Source organism: Hyaena hyaena, unplaced genomic scaffold, assembly GCF_003009895.1.
Source record: "Hyaena hyaena isolate Hyena2069 unplaced genomic scaffold, ASM300989v1 scaffold_35, whole genome shotgun sequence".
NCBI classification, from domain to species: Eukaryota; Metazoa; Chordata; class Mammalia; order Carnivora; family Hyaenidae; genus Hyaena; species Hyaena hyaena.
In genome coordinates this window covers 4,864,409-4,886,902 of record NW_024080667.1, presented here as the reverse complement: position 1 = coordinate 4,886,902, position 22,494 = coordinate 4,864,409, and the positions used below count along the sequence as shown (strand labels likewise).

Below are 22,494 nucleotides of genomic sequence, written 5' to 3'. Positions count from 1 at the left end.
ATAAGGGAAGATGTGAATAATTGGTGAACATGGGTAGAGGGTACAAAGGAGTCCCTATTGTCACAGCTTTCTGTACATGTGGATTGATATCAAATCAAGTTACAAAAATATTTAGCCTCTTAAAATATAAAGGTAGAAAATATCACCAGTATATACATTATAAAAAGGGTTTTCGTTTTCTACCAGGTGATGGGCGCGTTTTACTGTTTGTAAATTATGTTAAAAAAAAAAACAAAAAACAAAAAAAAACCCTGGGGCACCTGAGTGGCTCAGTGGGTTAAGCAGCTAACTCTTGATTTCTTTTTTCTTTTTTAAATGTTTACTTATTTTTGAGAGAGAAAAGGAGACACAGAATCCAAAGCAGGCTTTAGGCTCTCCAGCACAGAACCTAACTCAGGGTTCGAACTCAGTGAACCGTGAGACCATGACCTGAGCGGAAGTTGGATGCTTAACCAACTGAACCAACCAGGCACTCCCAAACTCTTTGATTTTGGTTCAGGTTGTGATCTCATGGTTTGTGAGTTTGAGTCCTGCACTGGACTCCACACTGACAGTGCAGAGCCTGCTTGGGATTCTCTCTTTCCCATTCTCTCTACCCTCTCCTGACTCTCTAATAAACTTCACACACACACACACACACACACACACACAGAAAAGTGCTTAATCTTAAAGATACACAGGTCAATCAAAAGTCATGATGCTTTATTACATATGCAAGGATTTAACAAAACTCATCTGTAACACTGGCCTGAAATTCTGACTGACCATTGTGTTTCTGTTTGATAAACACAGGAATTGTTTTTTAAACAAACACAGCGATTTGAAATTGGATCAACTTGTCCTTTTCAATTTAAACCCAGTGAAACTGATTGATTTCAACTAGTTTAAGATTTAAACACCGTAACCCCTCTGAATGACCCTTCCTGGTTTAAAGATTGTTCAACTGAGTAGTTAAGAGCTAGAATCAGATACAAATCCTGCCTGTATCACTTTGTGGCTGTTTGTCCTTGGGCAAGTTAAATTCTCCTTTTAGAATCTGTTTCTTCATCTATAAATGATAATAGTACTTCTCTCAGAGAGAGTAATATAAAAAGCATCATATGTGAAGCCTTAGAACAGTATCTGGCACCACGTATGTGCCCCATAAACACTATTATTACATATTCACTAGAGGTGATCGGATTAAGTTCTGCCTGGCTCAGACTGGCTGGACCAGGAAGAGGGAGAGATGACTTGGCTGGGCGTTGATAATGAGCTCCTTTTTCTAGCCCCAGTTTCTTCCCTATTAAAGACTCCTCTCCTGCCCACTCCTGAATTCCTCCAAGAATTCTTTCCCTCACCTTCCCCCACTTACAGCTCCTAGCTCTGAGCTCCTATGTGAGCAGGGCACAATTGAAGTCAGCTATCTGAACAAAATGTTCACGGACAGAGCTGTTTCCTACCGTACCGGAAGGCCCCATTCTATTTCCTGTGTCCCCTGTCCCCCTTCCCCTCCTAGCGTCCCGTGTGAGTTTTAGCTCAGGTAGTTTCCCAAGGGGAGGTGCCGCGGTGGCTGCACTTATGTGTATCTCAATGGAGCACAGTGAATATTAACACTCGTGCGGACGCAGCACTTCCTAACAACTTCTAGTTTGTTTTATTACAAGAAGCTCATCTGAGACTTCGGTCTCTCTCTCTCAGATCTTGCTAATATAGCCTCTAAGAAGTGACTCCTTGAGCCCAAGGATTATGCCTTTTCTACTCTGGAATAATCTCTCGCCCACCATCAATGACACCCTGTACTCCATTCTGATTCAGCAACAACCTCTTTTTAATACTTGTGTGAGCACATGTATTTAACCCTCAAAGCCTGGAAGGGAGGAAGGAATTCTTTTTTTTTTTTTTCTTTTCCTCCCTTTACAGATCAGGGAGTCACACGGCAAGGCAAGTAGGTGGAGGGAGGAGTGGGAACTGGGACCCAGCTTCTCTGACTCCAAATCCCGTGCTCTTTCTCGCACAGTCCCTGCCTCTCCCCTGCTCCCCATCTGCCCTCTTCCTTCGAGGCACTTTCTAGCTGGAACAGGGATCATTGACCCTCATGCTTGCCCGGCACTCGGGAGGCTGCTCAGGGAACCAGGGAACCTCTGCCCTGCTCCTCCCCGGGTCTGGGCTCACCCTGACCCCATCCTTCGGGGTCTGAGGGGAGGCAGAGCGTGTGGCACACTGAAAGAAAAAAGTGATCACTTCCAGATGAGCTTGTTACTCTCAACTGAACATTCCTCTTGGTACTTAGAATTTCCACTTTCTCCCTTCCACGCCTTTGCATTTATGTAATTAGAAAACGTGCAATAGGAACCCGTTTTTGTCTCCGCACCACTCGCGATGAAGGCTGTTCCGGCCCCATGGAGCACATCCTTGTGGAAATTCTTTGCAGAGTTTATTTGGACAGGTTCAAAAATAGTCCTTCAACAATACAATCAGACTGAACCACGACAAGTAAAATGTAATTATGGCTTGGTTACATAAAAAAAAAAAAATGTAAACAGTGAGGTTTGGGAAAACTAAAAGCAAATCTACATAGATGGCTCCTTCATTGCCGATCTCTGCATATAAGCAGGACTTCAAGACTGCGTTGTTGGAGCTTTTGAAATGGACGAGAGAGGATGACACCCTGGAGTGTGTGCTGAGGCCACTTCTCGGAATAAACTTCTGCAATAAGGCAAATGCGGCCTGATAAAGGCCCCCTCAGTGGGTACTTGGAATGCCAAAGTCATTCACCTAAATGAGTTCAAAATACATATTGTCCTGGGCCAAATTATACAGTGTCAAGCTCAGGCTGTATGAATTTATATATGTTGGCAGAGCAGGCCACTTTCGGGGCGCCACAGCTTTATCCTAGTATCCTGTGCCCAGCTGGGTTCCCATCGCTCTCTCCCCAAACCCATGAATTTCCTTCTATTTGGTTCCAGAAGGGCAGACAAGAAGCAGAGTCAAAGTTTCACAGCCCCACAAGGGAAGAGAGCCCCCAGAGGACTTGAATTTCTAATGAAACTTAAAGTAGAACAGAATGTGTGCCTTTGCCAACCAGCTGGAACTTTCTGAAGGCTGATCTGCGATGGGGGCAGGGAGTGGGGACAAGATGGAGCACTGTGCTTTGGGCCAGTCTCCACGAAGGGCTCCAAGGCAGGAATACAAAGTACTCTGGAATGAAAGCAAACAGCCAATGCTTCCTTTGGCCAGTCTTTGCCCAGAATCATTCCCTCCCAGAGCTCACCGGCTTCTCAAACACATCAGCGGCGTTTCAGGGATGCTGGGCAAAGGGATCCTCCAAATATAATGTCCAAGCCAACAGCTAACGAGATAGGGGAGCCTGCTGCCACTGTCCATTTCTGCTCCATATTCTGCCCTATCTAGAGAATTGGTGGGGAGGTTGTGTTTTGTTTTTTGTTTTTTTCTTTTTTTGGGAAGGGACCTGTTATTCTCCTCTCTGCCTGAATAAAGATGGAAAAATTGGAGGGAAATATTAACTTTTAAAGCAAAAAGGGAGAAGACAAACGTAAGGGATGAAACAGGTTGCAAAGTTTTTTTTAATGGCATGCATGTTCTTGATCATGGAATAAAGGGGGCAGAGTATAAAACAGCAAAATGGCTAGGCCAGCGCAAGCCATGGCCATGGCTCTGGGTCCTGGGCTCAGGCCCACTTGGGGCTTTAAGTGAATCAAATAAAAAGCTCAGAGAGGAGAGGAGTCTGGACAGTTTGCAGGGCAGAGAGCTGCTGCTGCCTGCTCTGGCCCAGAGCTTAGCACACCTTTCTGGAAACGGGGCATAGGGTGAAGGATGAAAGGAGGGATAAATGAGAGAGGATTTCTACCCTGAATCAACTCATTACAACACTTGTACGAACTGTCTGATCGATGCTTCAAAACGGGGGTCAGATACCAGTTCCAGGCCAGTGCCAGCCTCACCCTGTACACGTCTCCGGGCCCTGCACGCCCCGGCTCTACGGACCTCCTCACTGTACTGCCCCCACTACCACACTCGGCGGGATTCCCAGCCTTCACGGAAGCCACCTTCCCGCCCTTCCTCGTCTGTCTGGAACGTCCAGGTCAACGTCAAGTATGAGTCCGTGGTACTCCCCGTCCCGCTGGGCCACCCACAGATTTAGCTGCTGCTTCTCCTTGCTTCTCACCACACTTTTTCTGCACTCCTCTGCTTCACATCGAGGATCTGCGTGTCTGGCTTCCAGCAGACTCTAAGCTCCTCGAGGGCAGGGGGCTTGTGTCTTACTTTCTCCTCTACCTCTGCTGCCTGGAGCAGTACCTAGCTCCCACAGGAGGCTCCATCAACACGCACAGGATAAAGCACCAGGTGGGATCAAGCTCTGCCCATCTTAATTTTGTTGTAAAGGGAGAAAGACGGTATGAAAGACTGAGCTCCCTCCTCGGTTCAGAACGTTTTCAGAAGAAACTGCTACTGTTATTACTTTTGCATCCAGCCTCGCTGGTTCAAGTGAAACCAAAGAAATAAACTCCCAGAGGGGCATCAGAAGCGGCCCCTCTGTCCTCCCAACTTCAGCTGCTGTGCGGAGTTAAATCAACCCCAGCCAGGCGGGCGGGCCACGAGCTCTCCCGGCTCCCCAGGGCAAAGCCCCCAGAGCTGAAGCCGGGACTGCCTCCGGCTCCACAAAGCACCGGGACTCCATGACTTGGATGGAGCGAGCCGTCCGCGCGGTCCGCTTCCACACCCGTCCACGCCTCCAGCTATCTGACTTCACACACACTGAGAGGTGCCCTGGCGGGGACAACACACGGATCTTAAGGAGCGGCTGCAGCGGGGCAGGGTTCCTCCAGACGTCTGTCATCGTCAGCAGACAACGCCGCGGCCACCTCCACGCTCCCGTTATACAAGGTAGAAGCGAGCCCAAAAACCACGCGCTGGGGGCTGGGGGTGAGGGGTGGGGGAGGGAAGGGCTGCGGGCGGCTGTGGCTTCAGGAAGACTCTGAGAGGCTGGGGCCTGAGGCTACAGTCCTCCCGCTCAGAGACCCAAGGCAAAGACGCGCAGGCAACGCACCGGGCTGCCTATGTTTCATTTATTTAAGACCACCTCCTTGCAGTTTCTAGAGAGAAAATACAAAACAAGAAACAAGACTTCGGTTTCAAATACAGAAACAGGTGCTGGAGCTGAAAGCGTCCCTGATAACACTTGCAGAAGAGCGGGGCTCCCTCCAGGGCCCCTGGGCCCCCGAGGGGTAGACAGGGTCGCTCTTTTCCCCCCACTGGGGTGCTCTCCGGTGCAAGTCACTGCTCCTGCTCCTACAAAGAAAAGACACTCTGGTTAGAGGCGCGCTCACAGCACTTTGACAACTGTCTCTAACCCAAGGGACCAACGGGCCCCAAACCTGAACACCCGGCTTGCTTTAAAACGCTCTCACAAGAGGGAGCCCAGGTGGCTCAGTCAGTTAAGCGTCTGACTTCGGCTCAGGTCATGATCTCATGTTTTGAGGGTTCGAGCCCCACATCAGGCTCTGTGCTGACAGCTCAGAGCCTGGAGCCTGCCTTGGATGCCGTGTCTCCCTCTCTCTGCTCCACCCTGCTCACACTCTCTCTCAAAAATAAACCAACGTTAAAAAATAGGAAAACAGTCTCTCAAGAGGACCCTAACCCCCCCCACCCCCAGAGTCTTAAGAGCGGCTCCCTAATCCCTGGAGGAGGGGAGTGGGAAAGAAGAGGACTAGTTGGCACCTGGACGTGACTCTTCCTACAACCCCTCAAAGGCTGCATCCCAGCGAGCAGACGCTGCGTGGCTCTGGCACCGAGCGGCCCCACTAACGATGGGATCTGCGGCGAGTCCCTTAACCTCCGTAAGATCTGCGTTTTCTCATCTGCTCAGTGAGGGGTAGTAAGAGCTCTCCCACCCATCTCCTGGGAAGGCGAGGGGGGGGGGGGGGGGAGAAAGCGCAGAAGGGGGCGGGGCACCAGGAGGGTGGACCCAGCAGACACTCAACGGGCAATCACCGTAAAATGACAATGGAAGAGCCCCGCGCCGCGCTCCCCTCTTCAGAGTGGAGGGTGACAACACTGAGGCACGGACTCAAGTTGGGATAAAGTTACACGGCCATTCTGGAGCAGTCCACATGAGGCCAAAAAATCGGAACAGTATTTTCCAGAGTAATTCCCAACCATTAAATGCAGAGGATGAGTAAAATCAGCGCTGGGCCACCATCGGTGCCCACTCGGCTGGGAACACAGACAGTTGTGCAAGCAATTAAGCCCTGCAGCCCCTCTCCTGCTCCTCTCGGTCCTCCTCTCCCAGCGCCAGCCCAGGTGCCAAGAGAGCGAAGGGTCAGGGGGCCGTGGAAACTGCCTGCCGCCAGCCTCGGTGCCACGCAGCTGGGCCTCTCTTTGCGCTGTCCCTCGGATTACCTCGCCCTGGCTTTGTGGAGACAGCTCATGAGCACGGAGGGCGGAGACAGGGCGGCCGGGCTTCTGGCTGGACGGCTCCCGGCTCGCTCGGTGAGCACACGCACGCGGTCACCTGGGCAGGTGGCAACAGTCTGGGCAGGTTCTAACACAGAGGCTACCGAGCTGTGGTGGGTACGATCATCTGAGATCCGGGGACCCATGTGGCTACGGCTCTGACCACAACTGGGACACTCCACCGCACATTTTCTGCTCTACTTGTTACTGGGGCGGAGCAATGGCCAGGCCTCAACTGTTCCCACCAAGGTTCCTTCTTGTACAGCAACCTCACGGCTCACTAACATTTTCACACTGACTTCTAACAGCAGCCCTGTAGGTAGAAATCACTACCTTCTTTTTATGGATGGAAGACAGAATCTCAAAAGCGAAAACTCAAAATCACGCGGGAAGCAACTGGCGGGTGGCCCAGGACCCACAGTCAGGTCTCCAGGATTCTGGGCTCTCCCCACCCCCCACCCCCACCTGCTGCCCAGATCACACGGACTCTAGCGCACGGTGGCCCAGAAAGGAGATGATTCTACACATCCAGGCAACAGGACGCTCCTGGCTGCAGCTGGTGCTGCTGTAAAGATGGCCTTGGCAAGCCTGGGGCCACGCACACATCTGACGGGGTGTGCAAGGCACTTCACCCATTCATTTCACTTTTGTCCCAGTGTCTACTTTGTTCTGGGCCCTGGAGACACAAAGCTAACTCCCACCCGTGTCCCTGAGCACCCGGCCTCCTGCCATCCTCTCCTCTACACCCCACGGTAAGCACAGCAAGGCAGCGGGAAGTCGCTACACACGAGACCCTTAGGGAATGTGCCACTTTCTTCCCCCTTGAGGCATGTTACAATTTTTCATCTTGGCCGCGTTATTAAAAATCCATCTGTGGACAAGGTCGTTGGCAGAGTCACTGGGACTTAAGAGTTGAGAACCTCCCCTCCTCAATAAATAGCAGCGTCCTGGCTGAGTCCCAGCCGCCTCCAGGTTCCGCCTGAGCATGTGCGAGGTGTGGCCGGGGCACTCTGAGGCCTCGCACGTTAAGACAAAGACAAATCCGCTTTACCGTGACGATCACTTCCAGCAGGGTCTTCGGCCCCCCTCGCTAGCGAGAGAGTCTACATGTGAGTGAACATGCGCTTTCCTCACGGGGCAGTGGAAGGGAGCTCCAGGCACCAGAGCAGGGTCGGCATCACTACAGCCCAATTAGGAGCTCAGTGACACGCACGGTTTAGTACGTGCATGCGCTCTAAAGAATTCTTCAGAGACTCAGGAGAAACTCTTTGTCTTTTAAAAGAAAGAGAAATACTGGTTCTGTACGTACTTTGACGTATTTTCCGTGCAGAAGATACGGAGCCTGGAAATCATGCTGACAGTTGGAGTAGGCCATGCCCAATCCCATGCCTGAACCGAAGGCTAATGGCCACATTCTTCCTAGTGAGCAGAAAAAAGGAAAATCCCAGTAGGGAACAGTTAAGAGAAGATAAAGCTTTTTGTTTGGCTTAAATACATTGCTGAGGGTTCAGTAAGTATTCGGGGTGCCTCCTACTGATATCTACAACATGCCATACAATTTCTCTCAATGTTTAACCAATGGCCCAAAACCAGGAAAGGAAGTCTATTAGTAAACCTATTAATTTAGCAAATATTTACCTGGTACCTATGCTGCTAGGTTTGAGGTCTTAACAAGTGGTACCATGTGAACACGGCAGACATACTTGAACCTTTTAACTTTTCTGTATCAGTTCTTTTTTCTCCAAAGTTTTATTCAAATTACAGAGAGTGTAATATTGGTTCCAGTCTATATCAGTTCTAATCATTTGCTCATTTTACCTCATTTCTTGACCTTATCGATAATACCACCTTCCCGTAAGGTGCTTGAATTTTAAACTGAACCAACTGAATTTCGATGACAGGAAGTTGTGAGGCCTATTTAAGTCAGGACTGTAAATGACTTTTTTATATCAGCACTAGGTATTAATTATGATTCTCTAGTATAATGTATCTGGCCCCCAAGTTAATGGAAAAGGGGTCAAAGTGACCCCTCTGGCTTCTGTTCAACATCCAAACTTCAAAAGTTCTTCCACAGAATGAAAGGGTTTCTGGTCAAAAAGCATGTGTATTTCTGGTCCACTTGTTTTTGTTACCAGTCAGACTCATTTTCAAATTCCTTGAGAAAAAAAGTATAATTAATTTGAAATATTGGAGCGTGCAGATTTGGACAAATGACTCACTGGCATAAAGTACAGGCTTTCCAAATGATATCATATGTAAGATATCAGGACCCCTGACTCACTGCCCAGGGGAAATTCTAGAGATGCCCAACCCATTCTGACCTCTTTCGAGTCCACATTCTTTGTCTAGCGTATTTGACGGTGGCCTCCCTCACCCCATAAATGGATGGCTTGGCAACCATGCAGATGTGCCCTCCCGAGGCACCCCTGCTATGTGTCTGCACACACAGGACATTATGTTGAAAAGGCAGCAAAAGTCATACTTACTTTTAAAGAAAGTAAGTGAGAAAACCAGTCCTAATCCAAAACCAGTACCTACAGAGAGAGAGGAAAAACATGTTCAGTTTCATAACAATAATGTGACAAAACTAAAATGAACCTTTCATAAATGGGAACATCTACAGAACAGATTAAAAAAAATAATTTGGTACAGAGTTGACCTTCTCATTTCTAACCTTCCTACTGTCAGAGACTTTAGAGAGGCCTTCGGTCCCTCTGCCTCCCATAGGGGCTAGGAACGCAGCTCCCCATTCTGTCTAGACAAGTCTGGCAGGGTAAGGGTTCAACAAGCCAAGAGGCGTTCTGGGCACCGCTTGCAAACAGCCCCTAGCACCTTGGGCTCTATCTACAGCCATCATCTACAGGGGTGCCGTGCCCAGAACAGCAGAGAAACAGTGACAACCGGATGCTCCCCTGGTCATTTCAGCATTTTGAGTGATGGCGACTTTTTGGGGGTTAGGGAAAGGAGTGATCCAGAACAAGTCCCAAGGGCTGTCACACATCAGACCCGAGTCGGAGCACCCAGACAGAGGGAAAGCATTTCCTCAAAAGCTTAATCCCTTCCCCTTGCTTTACTCTTACCCTAGGGCATTTTTAACCACTATCTTTCAAAATATAAGAACAAATGTAAGCCTATTTTAATGGTCTGGTAGAAAAAAAAATTTAAAGACCTAACTTTCAACCAAAGCTCACAGGACTCTAAGCTTGTGGGGAAAAAAGACCAGATCCACATTTTTGCCAGTTATTTCTCAGACCTTGGTCACTCTAGTGCTGGCATCACAATTTTTGCTAAACATCCTCTTTCATCTTCACAATCACTTAATCATTTTCTTAAAAAAAAAAAAAAAACAGACAAGAAAAGAAAATCAGTGCACAGATTTAATGAAGTAAATATGGCCTGAACTTAACAATGAATAGTAACATTGGTGTAATCACAGCTTTGAATGCTAGCTGTATCTGTTTCATAAGATGTGTTAAAAAGAATGTAGAGCCATCAGGGGCACCTGGGTGGCTCAGTCGGTTGAGTGTCTGACTTCGGCTCAGGTCATGATCTCACAGTTCGTGGGTTCAGGCCCCGCGTCGGGCTCTGTGCTGACGGCTGGCTTAGAGCCTAGAGCCTGCTTTGGATTCTGTGTCTCCCTTTCTTTCTGACCCTCCCCTGCTCACGCTGCCTCTCTCCGTCTCAGAAATAAATAAAACATTTTTAAAATTTTAATAATTAAAAAAAAAACAACACAGAGCCATTAAACGACATTTTTTATCTGTGGTACCATTTTAGGAGGAAAAATCACCCCCCCTTCCACTGTAACACACATCCCAAACTCTGAGGTACACTTGCCTTGCCATTATCAGAAAAGTTACACACACCCAGGAAGGGAGCCAAACTGATTTTGAATTTTTTCAGACTTGCCGACTTCAGACCCTTCCGAGGACTCTGATGCTCTTTGTAGAGTGTCTGTTCCAGGGTCCAAGTGAGCTCCCAACCAACCTCTTGACACAGAAAAAGTTTCCAAGTTGTTTCCAAGTTGTGCTGTCGAACGCCAAGAGCTTCTTCTCTAGCCATGATTTCAGGCTACTACAGTGTAAACGCCCGGAGCACACCCCGCTCCACCAGCCTGACCTCTGCTCCAAACACAGAACTTCAGCACAAGCAAGCAGGCTCATTCACATCATTCTTCACCCGCCCAAGCAGGCACCAGCTGCCAGCGGCCTGAAGAAAGTGCTCCTGCTACTTAGAAGGATTTCTGACAATTCTCCTCACCACATCTATGTGGCCACGGCGTACGTTTCTTTCTTAGGACTGTATCCTACACAAATATGAACTTTAATTAAAAATCACTACTTTGCTCTGTCGAACAGACCTTGTGTTAGGTTGGTGCCCACCCTTAAAGAGCAGTATCTTGGGGCGCCTGGGGGGCTCAGTCGGTTGAGCATCTGACTCTTGGTATCAGCTCAGGTCATGACCTCATGGTTCATGAGATGGAGCCCCGCATCTGGCTCTGTGCTGACAGCTCAGAGCCAGCTTGGGATTCTTTCTCTCCCTCTGTCTGCCACTACCCTGCATGTGCTCTCTCTCTCAAAAATAAATATTAAAAAAAAATAAGAATACAGGGGTGCCTGGGTGGCTCAGTTGGTTGGGCATTGGACTTCAGCTCAGGTCATGATCTCATGGGTTGTGGGTTTGAGCCCCATACAGGGCTCTGTGCTGACAGCTCAGAGCCTGGAGCCTGCCTTGGATTCTGTGTCTCCCTCTCTCTGCCCCTCCCCTATTCGTGCTCTATCAAAAATAAACTTAAAAAAATTTTTTTAAAATAAAAATGGGGCGCCTGGGTGGCTCAGTCAGTTAAGCGTCCAACTTCGGCTCAGGTCATGATCTCACAGTTTACAGATTCGGGCCCCAAGTCAGGCTGTGTGCTGACAGCTCAGAACCAGGAGCCTGCCTTGGATTCTGTCTCTCTCTCTCTCTCTCTCTCTCTGCTTCTCCCCCATTCATGCTCTGTCTCTCAAAAATAAGTAAAAGTTAAAAAATTTAAAAAACACGAACTTAAAATAAATTAATTAAAATAAAATAAAAATACTAACCATTTTAAAAGACAAATAAAAAGCAGTATCTATGGGGCCCCTGGGTGGCTCAGTTGGTTGAACATCCAACTCTTGGATTTCAGGTCAGGTCATGATCTCAGGGTCATGGGATTGAGTCCCGCATCGGGCTCTGCACTGTGTGTGGAGCCTACTTAGGATTTTCTTTCTCTTTCTTTCTCTCTCTCTCTCTCTCCTTCCCTCTGGCCCTCTCCCCTACTTGCACTCTCTCTCTCTCTAAAATTTAAAAATAAAATAAAATAAAATAAAATAAAATGCAGTATCTGAAAATCACTCATGCCACTCCAATTTCCATAGAATTTAATAAAATGGTAGAAAACTAGTCAGCTTACAGACCACCTGTTCAAAGGTGACATCACTTGAGGAAAAGGAACTAATATTTTAGTATTTCCCGTAAGCACCCAACAATTCTCCTGCCACTGCTCCTAAACTGTCTTTTAAACCAAACAACAACCTGGTGTGGTATTTTGTCCCACTTTTCAGATGGAGAAAATAAACTGCTCAAGGGTACTGGTTCAGAGTAATGAACTGGGCCCACGTCTGCCCGACTCCAAAGCCACTGTACCACCATGTCCTGGCACTGGAGTCACTTACAGTTTACACCCCTAAGCAATCGCTGGCTCCCAAGGGAAAACTGGAGTGTCGAGATTTCTACCGCCAGTCAAGTAAGATACAGCCCAAAAACAAATTGTGCTTCCCACACAACAGCCCAGAACGCTAGGCAACCAGGCTAGTAACAAGTCTACGCAAGGCCTAAAGGGCTTGTCCGGATTCATTCCCAGACTGATCCTACCGCACATGTCACGGACACAAGCCTACCTGGCAGATGAGACTCAAGAGCTTCGGAGAAACGGGAGCTATCGCAACTGATACTCCTTGGCAAGAAGATGCTGTTGCCTGGTTTATGAAATGGCACAGGGTTCAATTTCAAAGCAACTTGCCTCACCCCCTTGCAGCTGGAAGATGAGTAAGACAGTAAATTGGTACTAGAAAATGAGGTAAAGGATTTGGACTGGCTTACAGATTTCAAGCCGGGCAATGGGATGGGGAGGTAGGCCAGTAAAAACATAATGGCTTACAATCAGAGCTTTTGGTCTTCTCCCTCTGGAAGGCAACTTTTTGGCAAGCAAATCAAAAGCCCAAAAGGAAAATATTCCAGCATTTTTCTTGTCCCTGACTCCATGCCTGTCTCTCCTATTTTTCCCCAAGGAAAGAAAGTTCTCGGATGCTCAACTTTTCCAAGTAGGAGACCAAGAATGATGGTAACCCACTGCTACTAGCATCGCTCATCACAGAGATGATAGATGTTTCAGCATCAACCAATATAGAACAGGGAATCTTTACACACTTAAGTTCAGGTATGTGCCCAAACACCCAGTCCTGCTCCCGGCCAAGGGCATCCATCCACCTGCAGGTATGAGATCAAGATCACAGGTCAGCCTGCCCAAAAGATGGAGCGCACGCTAAGGTCTAATACTGGGCTGCTACATCTTCAATCCTTAAGAGTGCTTTTTTTCCTCCACGTCTATATTTTTAAGACACAAAATAACAAGGCTGTTCTCTTTGGGGAAAAAAAAAACCACGCGGAAACTGATTCTTCAATGCCAGTGTTTTGCTTAAACTTAGCTATCTCGGTTATTTGAGAGATTAGCATCGGTGGAGCCACTGATGAGTTTTACAGGCTCAAGTTCTCACATGCTGGATTTCTTTTAAAAGGCAACATGTTGCTTCAAAGAAAGTCCCACCTGATCCGGGGACACTGGCTCTGCAGCTGTTTCCACTAAAGATCGGCACCTCGAGGCCACATTTAAACTTCGTAACAATAAAACATGAAAGGTTTGTCTTACAATAAAAACAAACCAACATGGAAAAGAGAGAAGAGTTCTCTCTGCCTTTGGCCACTTTTGTGTGCTGTTGCATGACAAGCTCTCTTAGAGGAAAAAAGCCAAAGGAAAAAGTACAAAGCATTTTTCACCTTCCCTGGAAGCAAATATTTAACTATGAATAAAGTTTATATAACTCTGTCTTCCCCCCACTCAAGCCTGTGCCTTTGGTCGATGCTGTCTGGAATGACAAATAAACCTAAAGAAATGCCTGATTATAGGTACACATCTTCCTCATGGCAAAGTCCAGTTAAGAGGAGAAGGAGCGGGGCAAAGGAGGGAAAAAAAAAAAAAAAGACACAACAGAGGAGCCTTATGGAATTGACATTAGGCAAGGAGCCCGTGCTCCGAAACCATTTCTTTTGGAGAGGAAAAAGAATTGGCACAAATTCTTTCAAAAAGAAATTACTCCACATCCATCTCACCCGGCACTTCAATGTGTGCTTCGTGCCCAAAAAGGCATCATAAAACCGGCTAGTAGATGAACACAAATTTTTAGGAAGGAGCAATCCCTTAATGGATCATCTGATACTATCTCAATAACAAAACAACAAGGAACCGTTGCTCCCGCTAATGACTTAGAAAATATCGCCTCATCCCATGCCCGCGTGGAATCTGTAACACATTCCAAAGCACCACCACCACTCGCAGCACACCCATGTGTGCCTCCAGCCACATTTTATATCAAAAAGGGGAGAACATCAATACGTTGATGGCCATTACTGTGACATACAGGCAGTTCCGGTTTCAACTTGAGAAAAATCTTTGCCCTCGCCATGTCACATAGCATGAAACTTTACTTCACCGCAAATAATTAAGAAGCAAATGTCATCGGCAAGAATTAACAAGCAGGCTACATACTCTGACTGCAGTCTTGGGGCAGAAATGCACTTTGGATGTTGGCCCCTACACAGAACAAGCTGAAGCAATACGCGCTCCCACGGAATCAACTCCATGAAAGTCGCAGTCACCAGCGGACTTTTCCGTTACAGAGAACAGGTTGTTGTTTGGAGGCAGAGAAAAAAATTCTCATCGATTCACTTAGGAAACATTTCTATGAAAGATCATTGGGGGGAGGGGGCAAAAGACCACCATGAACCCATTATTTATCAATAACACATGATAACTAAGATCTCACTCTGGCTTACGCTTAACATTTTTATTCTTTTGACTATTTTTTTCCATTTTCACAAGTTTTTAATTTTAATTCCAGTATAGCTAACATACAGTGTTATGTAAGTTTCGGGTGTACAATACTCAGTGCTCATCAGGGCAAGTAGACTTACATTTAACACTTCATTATTTTTTAATTTTTTTTTTTTTTGAGAGAGACAGAGTAGGAGTGGGGGAGGGTCAGAGAGAGACACACACACAGAATCCGAAGCAGGCTCCAGGCTCCAAGTTGTCAGCACAGAGCCCCACATGAGACTTGAACCCACAAGCCGTGAGACCATGACCTGAGCCAAGGTCCGACGCCTAACAGACTGAGCCACTCAGGCGCCCCACTTTAACACTTTGAATGAAACTCCTAAATTCATCAGCCTAATGAATGGTTACCAACACTAACATCTGACCTGTACCTAAAAACTAAGTGAAATTGGAAAGCAACTCCATTTTAATTTCTCTAACTTCTATCAAAATGTCTGAGCAAAAAAGCTTCAGTACCACTGCAACTGGTAGTTTGTGAATATGAGAAGCTTCAGAAATTCCAAACAAGTTTTTAAGATCCCTAGAAGCCATGTGCCAAGCAACTCTGTTCTTAAATGTCTGAAAGAGAAGATGAAGGTTCTAGAACAAGGAGGGCTTTCGCCTCCCGCTGAGTGGTGTGGCGAGAGGCCCAGTGCCATCACGAGGCAGGCCTGAGTCAACCACTGCCCCCCCCCTCCCCCAGCTAGCTCTCTAACCTCAGCTCAATTATCTAATGTCCCCTGACTTCAACCCGCTCGGCTATGGAGAAAAAACACCTTACCGATTTGCTGCATCAGGGAAATGCAAGGTATCCGGCAGGGTCTGGGACAGAATTCAGTAAGTAGTAGTAAGTTCTGTTACTTCTCTAATGGAACTCAAAATAGGTCAAAAGCATCACATAATACTTCATCCTCCATTAAAATACAACCCACTGGCTTGCCTATGATCACACTGCACGTGAGCCACAGCTGAAAGTCACAGCCTTCCCCCCAATTCTGAGGAGGGCATCAGCAATTTTGTATAGGAACACATCAGGTCGTGACACACATTTTCTAAAAATAGGGGATTCCGGGGCGCCTGGGTGGCTCATTTGGTTGAGCATCTGACGTCGGCTCAGGTCATGATCTTGCAGTTCGTGGGTTCAAGTCCCACGCTGGGCCCTGCCCCTCCCCCACTTGTTTTTTCTCTCAAAATAAATAAGTGTTTAAAAAGAAATAGGGGATTCCTTCAGACTCATGGTTAACTAGAACATTTTGCTTAAAATATAATAAAGATCTTCCTAGAGCTATCTTGTGTTTCATAAAGCTATACTTATGCTTTGAATGTGGATTAATATCAAACTGATCTATTTATAATAGACATGCTTTCCTGTTCAATCATGTTTCTATCAATGCTATTACAATCATCAAATGCATTTGTTATGACAGAACAAACAAGAATGTGCTTTTATAGAGAAGTACCCTTGGGACTGAGTTTAGTGAGAATTACATTTCCAAGAAACATTCCTGGTTTATGAAAGATGCTCAGAGCCCAATTTATGAGGGGGGGAAAAAAAAAGCAGTTTTAAGTCAGCTCCACACTGTGTTACTTAATGCCTGGAGGCAAAGACAGATTGTCCTGGGTGTCCCCGTGTAAATGCCAAGTCATGTGAATTAACCAAGAAAGTGCCGGACCAAAGACCCGGAGATGGTAGGTTCAGTCTGTGTTAATCAGCTTCTCAAAAGCCAACATCGCTGCAGGGTGTGCGGGAGTCAGGCTAAGAAGGTGGCTATGGGGCGAGACACCAGCCTTCCTGTGGCTCTCCGGGTCAGACAGAGGCTGAGACACCTATAGGAGCTTCTCGGGTGGACGTCGATTCCCGGCATTCTGATCAGAACAAGCAAACCAGTCGGCAGAAAGAAGTCAAGATAGGGAAGGTACATGTGGAAGCCATTACCGGTGTGTTCTGCTTCAAGAGACGCCAAACTCACTATGAGGGTCCTCATACATGAATGTGTACATGTAGCACACGATCCAACTTCAGGATTCTGACAGTCGCGCGGTTTTCCAAGAATACACAGAAGAAGAAACAGGTTTGGCACACATTTTGCTGACATAAAATTAGTTAATACATTCACATGTGGGCATAGCATGTAGGAAAAGAAGGAAAAAAGCTTTGAAGACTACTTAAGAGACTGAAAACAACGCAGAATTACTATGTTTCAAGAAACACAATAAAAGACGCTACACGTTACGTTTATGACGCTACACGTTACGTTTATTTAGGGGTGGGTGCTCTGGAGGTACTAACACAGAGTGCCATGCACTGTATTATGTTTCTATACATTGTTTCATTTGATCCACAGAAGCACCTCCTAAGGTGTATTACGATCCTGACTTCCAGAAGAGGAAACAGATTAGTGGAACTGACTTACCCAAGTACACAACTGAAGAAGCAGGATTCAAACCCCAAAGTCACGGCTCCTTCCTCTGCAGAGGGGTAGGCAGAACACCAGGGCAACTGGTCTACTGTTACATATGATAACTAAGTGCTTCCTGGATCTTGGCAGGTAATTTATGACTATGCTACCCTCTGGGCCCTCAAGAAAATACCAGAAACCACAGATGTCTGACTTTGCAGGAGTGGTAACAAAAACCTGAAATCACTTAGAATCAATGACAGAGTCAACAATTCAAGCCGGGAAGTACTTCTCTTTGTGCACTGACTAGAGATCAAATGAATCCAAAAGGGCAGAGGACTGATAAAATGAATCCAAAGTCATCCAAACTGCTCCAAAGGGTATCTTCCAGGGAGTCCCCCTTCCCTCCCGACACCCCCAATCCCTCTTGCCCATCCCCATCAGTATCAGCAACTGGATTCTCATCTTTGGGAGAGGAAATGGAAGAACGGGGGACTCGGGGTACCCGACACGTACGTTGTTATAGCCATTATGCTGTCACCGACTCCGGATTCAAATGAAAAATTCAATGGAGAAACAAGAACCATTAACTCCTTTTCCTGACACACTTACTTGATCTGCAGTTACTAGCATTTATTAAGTAAAAGACACAGGGGATACATTTATTTACCCCTGCTGTACATCACTCGCATACATAGTGTTTATTCTTTGAAAAGTGGAAACTGTTGTATTGTGGTTCTATTTCAGTTACAAGGTTACACGGACTTAAGGGGAAGACAGGTTAAACATGAATGAGAATACTGGCTAGGAAGGGATCGGGGACATTCAGAAGGCATCAAAACATAACAGCACTTAATTCAGCAGGCACGTTCTTAAAATGCATAGCGTGACTGAGCCTGTGCTTTGGTAAAACTCCTCTAGCGAAGGTGTGCAGGAGCGCTTGGAAAGGAAGACACATTTTGCTGGCAGACTTTACAGGACTTAAGAACCGATTAAGCGTGTGTATGTGGATCTGGAGTTTGGGGGCTGCAGAGGGGAAAGGCTGTCAAACAAAATGCTGAGAACTTCTATCTGGATAACTAGAAAAACACTGGTGCTATTTATAACATTCATCAAATAACCTTTAAAAAAATTTTTTTAAATGTTTATTTTTGAGGGGTGGGGGGGGAAGGGGCAGAGAGAGAGGGAGAGAGAAAATCCCAAGCAGGCTCTGTGCTATCAGTGCAGAGCCCGATGCAGGGCTTGAACCCAAGAACCATGAGGTCATGACCTGAGCCAAAACCAAGATTCGGAGGCTCAACTGAACAAGCCCCCATGTGCCCCCATCAAATAACCTTTTAATACCAAATTCCTTTTTTTTTAAAAAAAAGTTTATTTATTTATTTTGAGAGAGACAGAGAGAGCACCAGCACGGTAGGAGCGGGGGGGGGGGGGAGAGAGAGAGAGAGAGAGAGAGAGAGAGAGAGAGAGAGAGAGAATCCCAAGCAGGTTCCACGCTGTCAGTGCAGAGCCCAATGCGGGGCTCAAACTCAGTAACCGTTTGAGGGGCCGTTGATTGCCCCTCACAGATACACAAAGCTATTATATTAATTTTGACTCCCCAGAGTAAGCTAAATACCTTCTCAAATTCATCCTGGCCAACACTATTCATGAGTGTTACCTTAATCATACAATCTGAGTCCCTACTGTGTGCCAGGTCCCATCCTAGGTCCTATACCCAGTAAGATTATTGTCCAGAGTTGGAGCCAACTGATAATTAGAAACTCAAAGTGCGGGGCGCCTGGGTGGCTCAGTTGCTTAAACGCCCAACTCTTGATTCCGATCTCAGGGTTCATGAATTTGAGTCCTGCATCCGGCTGAGAGCTGACAGAGTGGAGCCTGCTTGGGATTCTCTCTCTCCCCCTCTCTCTGCCCCTCCCCAGCTCAACCTTACTCTCTTTCTCAAAAATAAGTAAACTTAGGGGTGCCTGGGTGGCTCAGGTCATGATCTCATGGTTCATGGGGTCAAGCCCCGTGTCAGGCTCTATGTTGACAGCTCAGAGCCCAGAGCATGCTCTGTGTCTGTGTCTCCGCCTCTCTCTGCCCTTCCCCTGCTCAGGCTCCCTCTCTCTCTCTCTCTCTCTCTCAAAAATACACATTAAAATAAATAAACCTAAAAAAAAAAACAAAACAAAACTTGTCTTTAAGGAAAAAGAAACTCCAAGTGCAAGGGACAGTGAGAGAAGCAGGGCGCATGGATACCCCAGCCGCTGCGGAGGGCGAGAGAAGGGGCGAAGGGCAAAGGGCTCCCAGGAGCTCCTTGCAGCCGAATCACCCCGTGTGAGGTAGATGGAGCGAGTCTTTGTGCCGTGCTAAGGGGCCCAGCCTCTGTCACAAGCCGTAGGGAAGCAACAGAGGGGATTCAGCAGGGGGACAACGTACCCGACGTGCACTTGACAATGGCCCACTCTGGCAGCCACGGGGACAGAGGTGAAGAAGCCTCCATCGGAGACAGGGGCACCGCGAGGACAGAGCCGTCAAAGCAGCCCAAGTGGGAGACAGGTCAGGACCGCAGACTCTCCTCTGTCCACGGGACTGAAAACCGTGATCTTACATCCTCTGGTCTCTCCCCGACAGCCCCTCTGCCTTCCCTGCACCCCCTGTGAGGCATCCAAAGGGACGGTACTGGAGGTGAGCAGCACAGGTACAGGTGAAAGCGGGGCTCTGGTCAGGGGTTAGGAGCTTCTGCGCAGCGGGAGGGACCACACTCAGTGATGATTCTTAGATGAAGGATCTGAAGTCACAGACAAAGAGAGACAGAAGAGGGGCTCACATAACCTGAAAGGTATGCCAACGGTTTTGCACTGAAGTTATTGTTGGTGCAAATGGGGACTGTCCCAAAGGAGCATTTGCAAAGGTGTTGGAAGGATTCACCTGAATTTCAGGGCCTTCAGTGAGAAAGTGACGTTTTCTCTGCTATTCAAATCTGGCTCTCATAAGGCGCCCCAGCCACTAAGGCAAGGCCACAGCACCCCGCTGACCGTATATTCTGGTAGTGGTCTACAGGCTTTCCTAAAGGCACCATTATTCTACCAGGCCCCATAAATAAGCCTCTCCAAATCACTGGACTTGCACACATAGAGAAACCAAGAATTCAGTTTTCATAAACTAAGGGGAAAAAAAAAGTCTTCTGAAATAGAAGTTGTCAGCGAAAATGAATTTCAAGGGGCTCGTTGGTGGCCCACTTGGTTGAGCGTCCGACTTCAGCTCAGGTCATGATCTCAGGGTCTGTGAGTTCAAGACCCGTGTCGGGCTCTGTGCTGACAGCTCAGAGCCCGGAGCCTGTTTCAGATTCTGTGTCTCCCTCTCTCTCTGCTCCTCCCCTGTTCATGCTGTCTCCTCAAAAATAAGTAAACATTAAAAACATTTTTTTAATAAATAAAACAAATTTCAAGTTGTAGCAGGAACAAGCAGAAAAATAAGCTGTGGGTTTTCAATGGTCACAGCCAATCTTTTCTGGGAATTTCTAACATTGGTAGCGTATATTCTAATGTCAAGGAAATCTATGACTAGAGCGGTAATATACTGCATTTTTGCTTCTAATCAGAGTGGGATATTTATGAGCTCATGCGTTCAGGGTTTGACACATACAGGCCTAGGTTAAAATGGTTTAAAAAAAAAAACAAACCCTACAACTAATGGATTTCAATTTAATCATTTGAGATGATGCCAAGAAAGTAGCAGGTTTCTTAGGAAAGCTTCCTAGTAAAAGGTGAATTATGTTACTTAAATCATTTGCTTCAGTTAATCATTTAAAATCTAACAGAAATTGAGTGGTTTACATGTGCAGGTTCTGACAATCAGAAACATTTGTTCTAACTTGTAAACATTTGTCAAAGTAAGTCTACCAATCTGTCAACAATTATGTCAGAGTGATACAAATAATTATAAATTACTCTCAGCGTTCTAATGCAGCTTTAAGCTGGATAAAGAAACTTGATATAAACACACTGGATTTCAATTCCTCCCATATATGCTGTAATGTATTAATGAAATAGTTTTAAAATTCTACCTGAAGGGGCGCCCGGGTGGCTTGGTTGGGTAAGCATCTGACACTTGATTTCAGTTCAGGTCATGATCTTGTGGTTTGTGAGTTCGAGCCAGGCATCGAGCCATGTGCTGAGAGCTCAGAGCCTGGAGCCTGCTTCGGATTCTGTCTCCCTCTCTCTGCCCCTGCCCTGCTTGTTCTCGTTCTCTCTCTCTCTCTCTCTAAAATAAACATTAAGAAACAAAACAAACAAACAAACAAAAAGATCCCAATATGGTTGAAAGCTTAAACAGGTTTTCACTTTGAAGGACTTATTTAATATCAAAACTGGATTTCACATATTTAAAGAGTATTCATAATTGTCTATTATAGGACCCAAATGAGCTCTGTAAGTAACTTAAAAAAAATTTAAGATTTGGGGCGCCTGGGTGGCTTAGTCGGTTAAGCGTCCGACTTTCGCTTGGGTCATGATCTCGCGGTTCGTGGGTTCGAGCCCCGTGTCGAGCTCTGTGCTGACTGCCAGTTCAGAGCCTGGAGACTATTTCAGAGTCTATGTCTCATTCTCTCTCTGACCCTCCCCTGCTAATGCTGTCTGTCTCTCTCTCTCTCCTAGAAATAAATAAAAATATTTTTTAAAAAATTTAAGATTTTATTTTCATATAATCTCTACGTCCAACATGGGGCTCGAATTTACAACCCTGAGATCAAGAGTCTCATGCTCTACCAACTGAGCCAGCCAGGAGCCCCTAAATAACTTTTTTTTTGGGGGGGGGGGAGTGAGTGTGAGTGGAGGAGAGCGGCAGGGAGAGAGAGACAGAGAGAGAATCCTAAGCAGGATCCATGCTCAGCACAGAGCCCAACTCAAGGCCCAATCCCACGACCCTGGGATCCGAGTCAGATGTTCAACTGGCTGAGCTACCTACAAGCCCCGCATTTTTTTTTTTTTTTAAACAGAAACACTTCTCATTTGTTTATTTACTTACATTATAAAGAAGGAAAATTGTGCTCGCTTTGGCAGCACACATACTAAAACTGGACTGATACAGAGAAGATTAGTGAGGCCCTCGCACAAGGATGACATGCAAATTCGTGAAGCGTTCCGCATTAAAAAGAAAACAGCAAAATTAATGACCCTCCACACCTAGCATCATCATCGTTCCAGAGAGATACTGTGGATTAAGTTTATTATCATTCCAGTTATATAAATGGGATCATAAATCATGCGTGATGTTTTACAACCTGCTTTTCTCACTTTTATCAAGGACACCTTTCTGCGACAGTATATGTCTATTAAAAACTTTTTATTGAAATACACCATACATATAGAAAGCTGCACAATTAAGGGCGCCACTTGAAATATCTCCAGACTAAACCCACCCACATCCCCGGCAGCCAGAGCAAGGCACAGAAAACTACCCACGTCTTCAGAAACCCACCTTGTC

General features: G+C 46.6%; 1 protein-coding gene and 1 non-coding gene across 2 annotated transcripts in view; one reads left to right on the top strand and one right to left on the bottom strand.

Annotated features, from left to right (window-relative positions):
• Nucleotides 1-5,049: 5,049 nt before the first annotated feature.
• The window catches only part of MICOS10 (mitochondrial contact site and cristae organizing system subunit 10), a 32,351-nt gene continuing 14,906 nt past the window's right edge, over nucleotides 5,050-22,494 (bottom strand). The window contains exons 2-4 of the mRNA XM_039229073.1: nucleotides 8,943-8,990; nucleotides 7,766-7,875; nucleotides 5,050-5,292 (exon numbers count right to left, since the gene is read on the bottom strand). Of these exons, the coding sequence (XP_039085004.1) occupies nucleotides 5,278-5,292; nucleotides 7,766-7,875; nucleotides 8,943-8,990 (173 nt within the window). The 3' untranslated portion in view covers nucleotides 5,050-5,277. The remainder of the gene's footprint in view (nucleotides 5,293-7,765; nucleotides 7,876-8,942; nucleotides 8,991-22,494) is intronic.
• LOC120229840 lies at nucleotides 22,055-22,161 on the top strand. Its single transcript, XR_005527852.1, has one exon. It is a non-coding gene; the product is annotated as a U6 spliceosomal RNA (small nuclear RNA).